Here is a 14,394-nt window from a genome sequence, read left to right as displayed (position 1 = left end):
AGGAGACCTTGGTTTGATTCCTGGATTGGGAAGATCCTCTTGAGAATGGACAGGCTACCCACTCCAGTATTCTTGGGCTTCCCAGGGGGCTCACCTGGTAAAGAATCCAACTGCAATGCCAATTTGTATAGCCTCATGGCAAAGAAAGTTCCTGCTGGGAGACTGGCATTAGGTAGTTGATTAGGGGACTATTGGGTGACTACTGGGGTGGGCACTTTTGCTAATTTGGAGTCGGAAGCCTGCTGTTGATGATGAGGGGGTCTTTTGGCAACATTTACAGAGGCTGTCAGTCAGTTCCAGACATAACTTTGATTCTGGGCTCTACTTCTGTGACATTGATGGAAGGCCTTGCACCTGTGGCCTTAGCACAGAACTCAACAAAATATATTAATTAAAATTCATTTTCTTGAGAATTAAACTTTTTCTCCTTTATGTCAGCTTTAGCATGTATTTTATAGGATTTTTCCCATTTCATTCAAATTCTCAAATTATGTTATGAACATAGCAATTTAAAGAATTATCTTGTCTTTGATGTCTGTATGACCTGAGAAACATTCAGATTTCCATTCTTAAGATTGTGTCTTCTGTCTTTATTTCTTCATAAATTTCATCAAGGAATATTATTTTTCACAGTCTTTTTGTGCTTAGCTATTATTAAGTTTTAAAGGTGAATGCTTATCTTATAAATATTCAGCCTATCAACATTTTAAATGCTATATATTTTGAATGCTATGTATTTCATCCAAGCACTGAAAAGCTGCATCCACAAGCTTTGACTTTTAGTATTTTTATTTCCTCCAGTTCATATATTTTTTCTAATATTCATGGGATTTCTTGATTGATTTACTTTTTGTTTAGAAATGTGTTTCTTGACTTCTAAACATTTAGATATTTTCTAGGTTTTAGTTTTTAGGAATGGAACAAAAATGGGAGAAATACTACTGAAGCAATAACCACAAATGTAAAGGGTAAATATTCTGCCTGCATGTGTATTACAAAAATAGTCCCAGGGAAGAAAACAGTCATAGCAATAGATAACCTGAATTGGGGTAAGTGCATAATAATTTTCACCCATTATCTTACTTATCTTTAGAACATCTCCATAAATAATATAGATCAGAAATTATTCCACAGCTTTTATATATTTTATATACAGCAATCCTTAGTATAGTAATTGTATCCTTCATGAGAGGACATGTTAGCAGCAGAACTGAGAAAAGATTCAGAAATTTCTTAAGCTTGTATGTTGGGAATTTCACTAAGATTGCTAAAAACCTCTCTGATATATAACCTATACAATATTTATTTTCCTCTAGGTAAAATAAGTGTTTGCTTCTGTGTATACCTTATTACCTTCATTACCTATAGTCTGCCAAAATTATTCAACAACACTTTTTTGTTGTTAAACCACTCAATATTGAGGCATTTTTTTTTAAGGTTAGCTGTTTAATGCCCTCTTCATAAAGAAAGTAGAGTTTATATTCAGCCTTTGATGGGTTCCCATAGACTTAGAACATATAGACTTTACTGTCCAATTTACTTATTTGAATCATTGTTCCAAAACATCCTGTGTAGTCAGAATCTAGTATCTAATTCCATCATTAGAAGGACACAATCGTGACTAGTTTGGCATGGAACTTAACAAATATATATGTACATATATATATATTTATACTTGGTTGAAGATTTGTACATACTATATCTCATATCAGAAATGGTTTAATCCTGAAGGAACAAATCAGTTTCTTACAATATTATCTAGAAAAATTCTTCAACTGGAACATCTCTAGCTCTCTTAAAGCATTTCTTAGTGAAATGGTCAAACGTTTTGCTTTTTCCTTTCCATAATCTTGCTTCCCCCACTGCATCAAAAGTGAAGTGCACCCAGAGATTCATTGATAGAAGCCTAAAATCTGCAGGGACAGAGGATAGAAGTCATTGGACACCTTTCTTTCAGGCTAAGTAAGTGCTTGTCAAGGCGTAGGTTCCAGACTCAGTCACTTGATCCCCATATGTCAACCTCTGGAAAAAGGTAAATGGTACAGATTTCACATGTCACAGGGTAAATGCCTCCTGACTTATGAGAACATTCAGTTATGTATGTTCTCATTATCTTACATAATCCAAGATTGCTTATTCAAGAAATGTGTCTTTCCAAGGGCCTTTCTGAAAGCATTCTTCATGTCCTTATTCCTAAGGCTGAAAATGAGAGGGCTGAGGAAAGGAGTGATGACAGTGTAGGGAACTGCAATCGCTGTGTCATCTCCCTCTGATGCTTCTGGCTTCAGATAAACAATAGATGCAAAACCAAAGTGGATGATGACCACTGTGAGGTGGGAGGCACAGGTAGAAAAGGCCTTCTGCTTGCCCTCAGCTGAAGGGATCTTGAGGACAGTGGAAAGAATGAAAATGTAAGTGAGGATAATGAGCAGAAAGGTACCCATCAAGCCTGAAACTGAGATTGCTGTTACAATGAATTCTGTGATTTCACTGTCTAGACAGGACAGCCTCACAACAGGCCTCATGTGACAGAAGAAGTGTTTGACAAGGTTGGGACTGCAGAAAGAGCCCCTGAATATCAATGCAATCTCTGTTGCAGAAATAAAGAAGCCAGCAGCCCAAGCAGAGACCACAAGCTTTCCACACACCATGTTGGTCATAAGCAAAGGATATCTGAGAGGGTTGCAGATGGCCAGGAAGCGATCATATCCCATCAAAGTGAGAATGAAACAATTAGTGCCACCAAGTCCCAAGAAGAAATACATCTGCAAGCCACAACCTATGACTGAAATGCTTCTTTTCTTGGCCAGGAGATCTGCGAGCATCCTGGGGATAATGGTCAGGGTGTAGCAGGTCTCAGAGAAAGAGAGTGCACTAAGGAAGAGGTACATGGGTGTGTGGAGACGTCTGTCCACCCAAGTAAGACTCATGATGGTCAGGTTACCTGTGAGGATGAGAAGGGAGAGGCAAAAGAAAACCACAAAGAGGAATGCCTGTGCATGTGGGTAAATAGAAAAGCCAACAAGAATGAACTCTTTCAAGACTGTCTGATTGATCTTCATTGTTGAATTTTCTGAAATATGAAAGAAAGACAAATAAATATTAAAATTTTCATTATTCTTTGAAATGTTGGTTTAAATAGATAGTGAAATTTACAATTTCTTTTTTAAAAATCATTTTATTTATTTATGTTTGTCTGTGCCGGCTGTTCGTTTTTGTGTGTGGGATTTTTTTAGTTGCAGTGAGTAGGGACGACTGTGTATTTGCGTGCATGAACTTCTCATTGTGGTACCTTGTCTTGTTGTGGCATGCAGGATCTAGGGCATATGTTCAGTAGTTGTGGCACATGGGTTTATTTGCCCTGTGGCATATGGAATCTTCCTGGGCCAGGGATCAAACCATGTCTCCTGCATTGGCAGGTGGACTCCCAACTACTGGACCATCAGAGAAGTCCAAGTTTACAATTTCTGATAGATCATTTAGTTTGGCAATTCACCATGTGTATGTAGGTGATGTTTTTTTTCCAATATATTATTTGTTTCTGTAAACAAATACTCATTACTTTTTATGGCTCTTTCTTGCCCTTATTAATGATTTTAATGGTCCATAATATTAACATGACAGAAAATATTCTAATTCATGTCCAGATGAAGGAAATTCAGATGAATTTGGTGATTAAGCTTTGGATTTGCCTCTAAACCCTGAGAAAACTATTAAGTAGTTAATAGACAGAGTCACTGTCTGACTCAGAAACTTCCTATGTATAATGTTTTCTATCTATCAGAGGGGTGAATGTCGATAGCTAACTTCCTAGCTGTTTTGGGACTATATTTGGACAATGACTTACAACTATAAGAGAATCCCAATGTCATTATCCCTTCTTGGAGAAATTGGTTAGGACCTGAAATCTTAAAGAAAGGTGAAGACCATGTCCTTCTGTTTATCTCTAAGTTGTTGTTAAGATTTCCTTCTACCTGTAGAGCCATTTATAAGCTGAGATTCTTAAATTCTCAGAACTCTTTACAATAACTCTATAACAAAGGAAGTTTTATGGTTTGTAAACTAAAATTACCTAGGTTCCCCAAAGGGAAAATATATTGGCAGGAAAATAATTTGTTTTAATAGCTCCATGGTGTAAACCCAAGCTTTTTCTAACTCACTACTTGCAGAACAGCCTGGTTTCACACAGTAGGCCATATTTATTCCAAGACAGCACCCCCCCCCAATTTGTTTTCACAGACACAGTTAAATCCAGAAGAATTTTGAAAATGCAAAAAATCAGTGATTCAAATTCAAAGTAGCCCCTTCCTTATCCGGTCTTTACCCAACTGTGTTATAAATGACTACTTGGAGAATCATCCTCAGTAGAATAGGAATATCAAAATCTCCTACTTTTCACATATGCTGCATTGTTTGTGTTTGTGAAGGGGATGAGGGTACTCTACCTTACCCTCAGTTCTCTCTGAAGTTATTGCTAAATCGAACTGTCTCAAATTTAGTTTGGAATATGGATCCACTGACAAAATAATATACTACTATTTAAAGTCAAAGAGAAATAGTAAATTTGAAGAAAATGTAGTGAATTGATCATGAAGAAAACAGTCAAACCATATCAAGAATAGTTTCCTACCTTGTGTATTTTATCACAGCTCCAAAGCCAATTCAGTATCAATTATATTCTTATATGATAGTCTTGACATTGTTGGAAAAATGCTTTGTTCATAACTCAGAAAAGATAAAGATCAACTTACTATGGACATCATTGGTCAAAGACTCCAGATTTTTTACTTCATCATTGCTAGTTTAGTGACACTGGGAAAGTTCCTGTACATTCCAGTCTTAAATCTCCCCACCTGGCAAGTAAAGAAAGAGGCCCTGACTATGCCCCTCAGCTTTCTATGGTTCCAGAGTTTCTGACACGAGCTGTGAAGTTAGGCCACATGAGCTGTGATCAGTACTCAACACTCACTGAATTATAATGGCTTAGAGCTTTTCTTCCTAACACTTTAAGGATGTTATCTGCTAATCACCTGTTTGAAGTTCCTCAGCTCTAGAGGGTTGTTTCTGGTTAAGAGACCCTCAGGGATTTCTCTCTTCTTCATCAGAGAGAGGAAAAGAACTTTCTCACTTAACTTTGTGATTTGCTCTCATTAGTTACAAGGGTTTGTATAATATGTGACTTGTCTTCTGGGAATCTCTGGGGATTTAAAACTTGCAGAGTCTATATTCTGCTCATAACCAAGGCTTTCTGCTACTCCCTTAGTTTTGTTTTGCTGAAGAGTGGAATAAACTGTATCCCTAATACTCATTCAGTTTGCTCTTCTCCTCACCATAAACACACTTTGTCCCTCTAGTCACAGAGTCCATTCCTGGTGTGAACAAAAAACATTGTCTGCCTCTTTTTTTGCTAAATAAGGAATGTTTTTTGCCTTCAGATCATCAAGTCATGAACCACTGAATCTCACCCCACAAATGGTGCACCCTGAGGGGAATTCAAAATGAAGAAATTTAGGATACTGGCCCTTGATAGTTAAGATGAATACCAAAGGAATAATTTCATTGATCTCAGGCTCTTACATCTTCCCATTTACAGAAAGACATTAAAATTGATATCAGATGTCTGGGATTTCTTTGTGATTAGCAGTATCTTTTGATTTTTCAGCTACATTTTTTTTTTTTCCAGCAAAGCTTCTACATACACTGGCTCCTCCCTTACCTCTTCAGAACAGTATCTAAAAACTATCTGAAAAGCTGTAAACCTGGCTATTATCCTCAGGAAGTTGACCAAATAAAGCATATTCTCAGTTTTTGGGTTGTGTATTTTTTTTCTTTTTTTCAGTCAACCCTGAGCATTTAAGAAAGGCTCAATGTATTTAAAGTGGGTGCAATCAGAAAAGTATGAGTAATAATTTCTTCTTACAAGGATTAATGTTTTGATGGAGGAGAGAAGATAGTATAGATGAAAAGGGGATTGCACTGTAGTGAGCTGAAGACCCAAACATTGAATAGACAAGATAGAAGAACTGGATCAAAGGTAAGAGAAGATGCCATGGAGAAGAAGTATTCTCTCTGCAAGAAAATAATAGGATTACAAGCAACTGCACCTTAAAAATTTAGATGATACTCTAAGGAGTAGGAGAACTGCAGTTCTGTTTTCATTTTTAGCCTAAAGTTGTGAGGAGATGCTAAATATTAGAAAATGTAGAAGGTTGTTTATCATGAGAAAAGCAATAACAAGATCAGTCTTGACATATTAAGCTCAAAGAAGAGGCAGATATATGCAACAGAAATATAGAAGTGTTGGCCTGGGTCTTATGTCTGTCTTCAGATGATGAACCTTGTAGTCATAAAAACTGATGAATATTATGAGGGCAGATTTGATAGATTTCACCTGAGAAACATAATCTGCCAAAATAGCAGAACATGAACAGGAAAAGCTTGAGAAATAGCCATTGGTGGACCAAAGAAAGAAAAGACCGAATGCTGGCCAAGAAAAGAATCAAAAGAGCACAGTGTTCTTGAGGGGGAAAGACTAGATGGTTTCAGAAAGCGAAGGGAGATGAGAAATGAAAGAGAGAGATAGAGATAGAGAAAGGAATACTTATGTACTTCTCCCTGGGGATGGAGAAAAGTATTTCTAATTATCTTTTACTGAACACTTATAATTACTGGACACATTATGAAAAAGTTTATAAATATATCATTTAATTATCTTAACAATACAATGTAGCTACAACTTTACTACCAAGACACCAAAATTAAAGTGGCTGAAATGAAACAGTATACTGCTCTCTCATAAAAGTGCAATGACAAGCAGTTCATGATTAGTGGGGCTAGCAAGACAGTTAAACTTCACAAGGTTATACAAGTCACAGGTGGGAGAATAGGTTCTGCCATCTTCAAGTTACGGTTATCATTGCAGAGTCCAAAGCCGACTTTTAAAAAATTTCAGCTATTGTAATTTTCAAGTCCAGCATTTCATTTAGTTCTTTTTAAAAATGTATCTTTATTCATATTCTGTATTTATCATTTCATGATGGCTTCCTTTATTTCTTTAATCATTAATTTTAGGTATCTGAAAAAATTTTTAACGGCTACTTTGAATTTTCATCTTTTTTGTTAAAATATAGTTGATTTACAATGTTATGTTAGATCCTTGTATAAAGTTATTCAGATATATGTGTGTGTATATATATATATATATATATATATATATATATATATATTCATATAATTTACAACCAAGGGTTATTGCAAGATGTTGAATATAGTTCCCAGTGTTATACAGTAGGAACTTGTTGTTTATCATTTTATATATAGTAGTTTATATCTACTAATCCCAAACTCCTAATTTATCCTTCCCCCATTCCCCTTGGTAACCATAATTTTGTTAGTTTGTTTTCTTTGTCTCGGTGAGCCTGTTTTTGTTTTGTGAATAAGATCATTTGAATTACATTTTGGATTCCACATTTAAGTGATATATGATACTTGTCTTATTCAATCTGATTTCAGTTCAGTTCAGTCGCTCAGTCGTGTCCGACTCTTTGCGACCCCATGATTTGCAGCACATCAGGCCTCCCTGTCCATCACCAACTCCCGGAGTTCACTCAGACTCACGCCCATCGAGTCAGTGATGCCATCCAGCCATTTCCTCCTCTGTCGTCCCCTTCTCCTCCTGCCCCCAATCCCTCCCAGCATCAGAGTCTTTTCCAATGGGTCAGCTCTTTGCATGAGGTGGTCAAAGTACTGGAGCTTCAGCTTTAGCATCATTCCTTCCAAAGAAATCCCAGGGTTGATCTCCTTCAGAATGGACTGGTTGGATCTCCTTGCAGTCCAAAGGACTCTCAAGAGTCTTCTCCAACATCACGTTCAAAAGCATCAATTCTTCAGCGCTCAGCCTTCTTCACAGTCCAACTCTCACATCCATACATGACTACTGGAAAAACCATAGCCTTGACTAGACAGATCTTAGTAGGCAAAGTAATGTCTCTGCTTTTGAATATGCTATCTAGGTTGGTCATAACTTTTCTTCCAAGGAGTAAGTGTCTTTTAATTTCATGGCTGCCGTCACCATCTGCAGTGATTTGGGAGCCCAAAAAAATAAAGTCTGACACTGTTTCTACTGTTTCCCCATCTATTTCCCATGGAGTGATGGGACCAGATGCCATGATCTTCGTTTTCTGAATGTTGAGCTTTAAGCCAACTTTTTCACTCTCCTCTTTCACTTTCATCAAGAGGCTTTTTAGCTCGTCTTCACTTTCTGCCATAAGGGTGGTGTCATCTGCATATCTGAGGTTATTGATATTTCTCCCGGCAATCTTGATTCCAGCTTGTGTTTCTTCCAGCCCAGCGTTTCTCATGATGTACTCTGCATAGAAGTTAAACAAGCAGAGTGACCATATACAGCCTTGACGTACTCCTTTTCCTATTTGGAACCAGTCTGTTGGTCCATGTCCGGTTCTAACTGTTGCTTCCTGGCCTGCATACAGATTTCTCAAGAGGCAGGTTAGGTGATCTGGTATTCCCATCTCTTTCAGAATTTTCCACAGTTTATTGTGATTCACACAATAAATGATAGGATACCAAAAGAGGAACTCCCAAGGTCATTAGGTGCCCAATATGCTACTGGAGATCAGTGGAGAAATAACTCAAGAAAGAATGAAGGGATGGCGCCAAAGCAAAAACAATACCCAGCTCTGGATGTGACTGGTGATAGAAGCAAGGTCTGATGCTGTAAAGAGCAATACTGCATAGGAATCTGGAATGTCAGGTCCATGAATCAAGGCAAATTGGAAATGGTCAAACAAGAGATGGCAAGGGTGAACATCGACATTCTAGGAAAAGTGAAATGGACTGGAATGGGTGAATTTAACTCAGAGGACCATTATATCTACTACTGCAGGCAGGAATCCCTCAGAAGTGGAGTAGCCATAATGGTCAACAAAAGAGTCCGAATGCAATCCCAAAAATGACAGAATGATCTCTGTTCGTCTCCAAGGCAAACCATTCAGTATCACAGTTATCCAAGTCTATGCCCCAACCAGTAATGCTGAAGAAACTGAAGCTGAACCGTTTTATGAAGACGTACAAGACCTTTTAGAACTAACACCCGAAAAAGATGTCCTTTTCATTATAGGGGACTGGAATGCAATCTGATTTACTTCCCTTAATATCATAATCTCTAGGTCCATCCATATTGCTGCAAATGGCATTATTTCACTCTTTTTTATGGCTGAGGATTCTCCTCCACTTTTTTATGCATTTAACTGTCAGTGAGCATTTATATTGTTTCCACACCCTGGTTTTGTAAATACTGCTGCAAAGAACATTGGGGTATGTGTATATATCTTCTCAAATGAGAGTTTTTCTCTGGATATATGCCCAGATGTGATTGCTGGATTATATGGTAAGTCTGTTTTTAGTTTTTTAAGTAAAGTTTTTGTCTTTAAACACAGAATCTAGTCACACTCACAAGGCAGCTTCTGTTGCCTAATATTTTTTTCTGGTAGTTGGTAATATCTCCGTGTTTCTGGTGATGGGCAGGGAAGCCTGGCCTGTTGCTCTCCATGGTGTCACAAAGTGTCGGACATGGCTGAGCGACTGAACTGAACTGAACCATGTTTCTTTGCATGCCTCATCTTTGTTTCTGTTGAAATTAGATATTTTAGATGATATAGTGTAGAAACTTCTGGTTATTGGTCCTTCCCATTCACACACAGACACACACACAGACACACACACACACACACAGACACATACACACACACACACACACACACACACTGGGGACCTTTTTTTGTTTGTTGTTTGCTTTTATGTTTGGTTAGTGATTGGATCAAATAATTTAGTGAACTCTATCCTCCCTTACTATACTAGAGAGTTAGGTCTCTTGATACTGCTCATCATGAGCACAGTCATGGTTATGCCCACAATTAACCCTGGAATGGCAGTCATTTAATAGGCCTTACTTTGAATGTCCTTTTTCTGACCACATGCAATTATTAGCCTAACAGTTGCTCTAGTGTTTTCAAACCTGCCCTAGAATATTAATTGTTCCACAGATGTATAAAACAAAGTGCAGGCTCCTTTGAAGGAATAGTTTCTGAAATCAGTGTTTGAAGTTTGTTCTGACCTAGGGAGGACTTCTCCTGGCTGTCTCCTTCCCCTGTTTAGAGAGCTCCTTAGATGAGGCTGAGAACACAGGAAGAGCAGCCTTATCTGGGGACACTGAATAACAATATGACTGAAACTTTCAGCAATGTTTTATGTGTCTATTGTCTTCTGAGTTTGCCCATGTGAAAGTGAAAGTGAAGTCACTCAGTCGTGTCCGACTCTTTGCAACCCCGTGGACTTTAGCCTACCAGGCTCCTCCGCCCGTGGGATTTTCCAGGCAAGAGTACTGGAGTGGGTTGCCATTTCCTTCTCCAGGAGATCTTCCCAACCCAGGGATCAAACCCAGGTCTCTCGCATTGCAGGCAGACGCTTTACCATCTGAGCCACAAGAATTTGCCCATAGATCTACAAAAACCTTCAGTTCAGTCACTCAGTCATGTCCGACTCTTTGCGATCCCATGAATCACAGCATGCCAGGCCTCCCTGTCCGTCGCCAACTCCCAGAGTTCACTCAAACTCATGTCCATCAAGTCAGTGATGTCATCCAGCCATCTCATCCTCTCTTGTTCCCTTCTCCTCCTGCCCCCAATCCCTCCCAGCATCAGAGTCTTTTCCAATGAGTCAACTCTTCACATGAGGTGGCCAAAGTATTGGAGTTTCAGCTTTAGCATCAGTCCTTCCAGTGAACACCCAGGGCTGATCTCCTTTAGGATGGACTGGTTGGATTTCCTTGCATTCCAAGGGACTCTCAAGAGTCTTCTACAGCACCACAGTTCAGAAGCATCAATTCTTCGGTGCTCAGCTTTCTTCACAGTCCAACTCTTACTAATTGTCTTTCTCGCCACAAGAAGAATGTGCATTTCCTGAGAGAACAAATTGTATTTGTTCCTTGAAGTTTTCATTACACATAGAGGGGAAAAAATGAACATCTTTCCCATTTTGGAAAACAGAAGCCACTGATCTCCTACTTTATTCCTTCATTGGTTCCATACTATATTTCTCATTGACAGGAATAAATGTCTAGCTTCTTCCCATTAAAAATTTTATTAGTAAAATAATTTAGAAAAAAATCGAAACTAAAGGACTCAGAATTTGCAATGTGAAATATAATTAAAATTAAATTTCTTGACAATTAAATGTTTCACTTTTGTGTTTGTTTTAGCATGTATCTTATATTGTAACTTATAGAATTTTCCAATTTTATGTAAATCTTCATATCTATATTCATGAAATCATTCACAGTATTCACTCATCTTTAATGTCTCTGTGACCTGAGAAACAACCCCATTTCCATTCCCATAGTTGTTTATTTGTGTCATCTGTCTTTATTTCCTATTCAATCTCATCAAAGTATGACATAATTTACCAATATTTTCAATACTCCAACCTCTGACTTTTTTGAATCACTGGTGGCTTCCCTGATGGCTCAGCAGTAAAGAATCTGCCTAAAGTTCAGGAGACATGGGTTTGATCCCTGGGTCAGGAAGATACCCTAGAAAATGAAATGGCAACCCACTTCAGTAGTCTTGCCTGGGAAATCCCATGTGCAGAGGCATCTAGTGGGCTACAGTTCACAGGGTTACAAAAGTCGGACACGGGTTAATGATTAGACAGTAACAATCACATGCTAATATATATTTAATCTCTGCTCTTATATTTATTTTTTCTTCACAATCTTTCTGTTTAGCTGTTCCTTTACTAAATTATTGACACAAATGTTTATCTTCCAAATTTGCTTTCTATATACTTTTCTAATATGTATTTTGAACACTACATAGTTCATCCAAACACTGAAAAGATATATACAAAAAGTTTGTCCCGTAGTATTTTTAATTCTTACAGTTCAAATCTTCTTTTCTATTGGCTACAGGATTTTTTATTTTGATTCATTGTTTATTTAGAAGTGTGTTTCTTGACTTCTAACCATATAGGTATTTCTAGATTCTATTTCATCTTCCAGATGTTCAAGCTGGTTTTAGAAAAGCAGAGGAAAAAGAGATCAAATTGCCAACATCTGCTGGATCATGGGAAAAGCAAGAGAGTTCCAGAAAAACATCTATTTCTGCTTTATTGACTATGCCAAAACCTTTGACTGTGTGGATCACAATGAACTGTGGAAAATTCTGAAAGAGATGGGAATACCAGACCACCTGACCTGCCTCTTGAGAAACCTATATGCAGGTCAGGAAGCAAAGTTAGAACTGGACATGGACCAACAGACTGGTTCCAAATAGGAAAAGGAGTACGTCAAGGCTATATATTGTCACCCTGTTTATTTAACTTCTATGCAGAGTACATCATGAGAAACGCTGGGCTGGAAGAAGCACAAGCTGGAACCAAGATTGCTGGGAGAAATATCAATAACCTCAGATATGCAGATGACACCACCCTTATGGCAGAAAATGAAGAGGAACTAAAAAGCCTCTTGATGAAAGTGAAACTAGAGAGTGAAAAAGTTGGCTTAAAGCTCAACATTCAGAAAACGAAGATCATGGCATCTGGTCCTATTACTTCATGGGAAATAGATGGGGAAATAGTGGAAACATTATCAGACTTTATTTTTTTGGGCTCCAAAATCACTGCAGATGGTGACTGCAGCCATGAAATTAATAGACACTTACTCCTTGGAAGCATATTGAAAAGCAGAGACGTTACTTTGCCTACAAAGTTCCATCTAGTCAAGGCTATGGTTTTTCCAGTGGTCGTGTATGGATGTGAGAGTTGGACTGTGAATAAAGCTGAGTGCCAAAGAATTGATGCTTTTGAACTGTGGTGTGGGAGAAGACTCTTGAGAATCCCTTGGACTGCAAAGAGATCCAACCAGTCCATTCTAAAGGAGATCAGCCCTGGAATTTCTTTGGAGGGAATGATGCTAAAGCTGAAACTCCAATACTTTGGCCATCTCATGTGAAGAGTTGACTCATTGGAAAAGACTCTGATGCTGGGAGGGATTGGGGGCAGGAGGAGAAGGGGACGACAGAGGATGAGATGAGTGAACTCCGGGAGATGGTGATGGACAGGGAGGCCTGGCATGCTGTGATTCGTGGGATCACAAATAGTCGGACATGACTGAGTGACTGAACTGAACTGATATTCTACTAATTTACTCAAATTGTTTTTTTCTAGCTTCACAATCTATATTAAGTAGCACCTAACAATCCCTGCCATCGTCACCATGTCAGATGTATACAGGTTAACTGGTCCAAATTCAAGTCAGGAACTTGAGTCTACACTTAACATTTTATCTTCTATAGTCACTATGAGTGAGCAGATTGTTAGTATTTATGTGCAAGATGTATAACTTCTCTGGATTGACTAAGCAGTTCTCAGGGATGGAACACTTTCATCACTGAAGCAGTGATCACAGATGAAGGAGGGGTAAATATTCTGCCTGCACATGTGTTACAAAAATGGTCCCAGGGAAGAAAGTAGAGTCATGGCAAGAATTAACCTAATCATTGCAAGTACATAATCATTTTCATCTTACCTATCTTTACATGATCCCCATAAATAATCTAGGTTGGAAATTACTCCAGACTTTGTATACATTTTATATTTACAAACCACAAGAACAGTGGTTATAACTTTCATGAGAGGACATGAATTTGGTTAGTAGCAGAACTGAAAAAAGATTCAGCAATGGCCCCAGGCTTGTATGCTGGAATTTTCCATAAGACCACTTGTTAATTTTCTGTGATATATAACCTCCACAGTATTTCTTACTTTCTTTTAAGTAATATAAAGATTTGATGCTGTGTTTATCTAGTTTCCTTTATTACATATAAGATGTCTGTAAAAATTATTCCAAAAAACTTTTTAATGTCACACTTATCAATACCATGAGAGTTTTTCAAACATTTGCTGTTTAGTGCCTTCATCTTAAAGAAAATGGAGGTTATTTCCAGCTGTCAACATAGATTCCCCCAGTTATGAATCAAGTAGGCACTACTGACCTGTTGACTTATTTGAATCAACGTTCCAACACAGCCTGTGAATTCAGAAGCTAGCATCTGAAAGTCATTAAGGAATACCATCATAAACAGTGTTATTAAAAATTTTTAATGATCAGTATGATATGGTACTTAACAAATATAGTTGTCAATTCAGATATGGACGAATAAAGAGATGATGGTTACTACATAGTGAACCTCCTATTAAAGTGGTTTATCTCCTGGGAGACACAATTCAGTGCCTCACAACATTACCTATATAAATTATTCGACCTTTACATTTCTAGATATCTTTAAACATTTCTGAATATAGTGGTCACTCGTGGTGTTT

At 37.9% G+C, this 14,394-nt stretch overlaps 1 protein-coding gene across 1 annotated transcript; it reads right to left on the bottom strand.

Annotated features, from left to right (window-relative positions):
• Positions 1-2,114: 2,114 nt before the first annotated feature.
• LOC128044863 (olfactory receptor 10X1-like) lies at positions 2,115-3,098 on the bottom strand. Its single transcript, XM_052637282.1, has one exon. The coding sequence runs from the start codon at positions 3,060-3,062 to the stop codon at positions 2,115-2,117; it is 948 nt and encodes a 315-aa protein (XP_052493242.1). The 5' UTR covers positions 3,063-3,098.
• Positions 3,099-14,394: the final 11,296 nt, after the last annotated feature.

The sequence above is a fragment of the Budorcas taxicolor genome, chromosome 3, assembly GCF_023091745.1.
Source record: "Budorcas taxicolor isolate Tak-1 chromosome 3, Takin1.1, whole genome shotgun sequence".
Taxonomy (NCBI): Eukaryota; Metazoa; Chordata; class Mammalia; order Artiodactyla; family Bovidae; genus Budorcas; species Budorcas taxicolor.
This window is presented reverse-complemented; position numbering and strand designations above follow the sequence as displayed.

Excerpts from the sequence above, each read along its gene's own strand:
- LOC128044863 (XM_052637282.1), bottom strand. The coding sequence starts at position 3,062 with ATGAAGATCAATCAGACAGTCTTGAAAGAGTTCATTCTTGTTGGCTTT.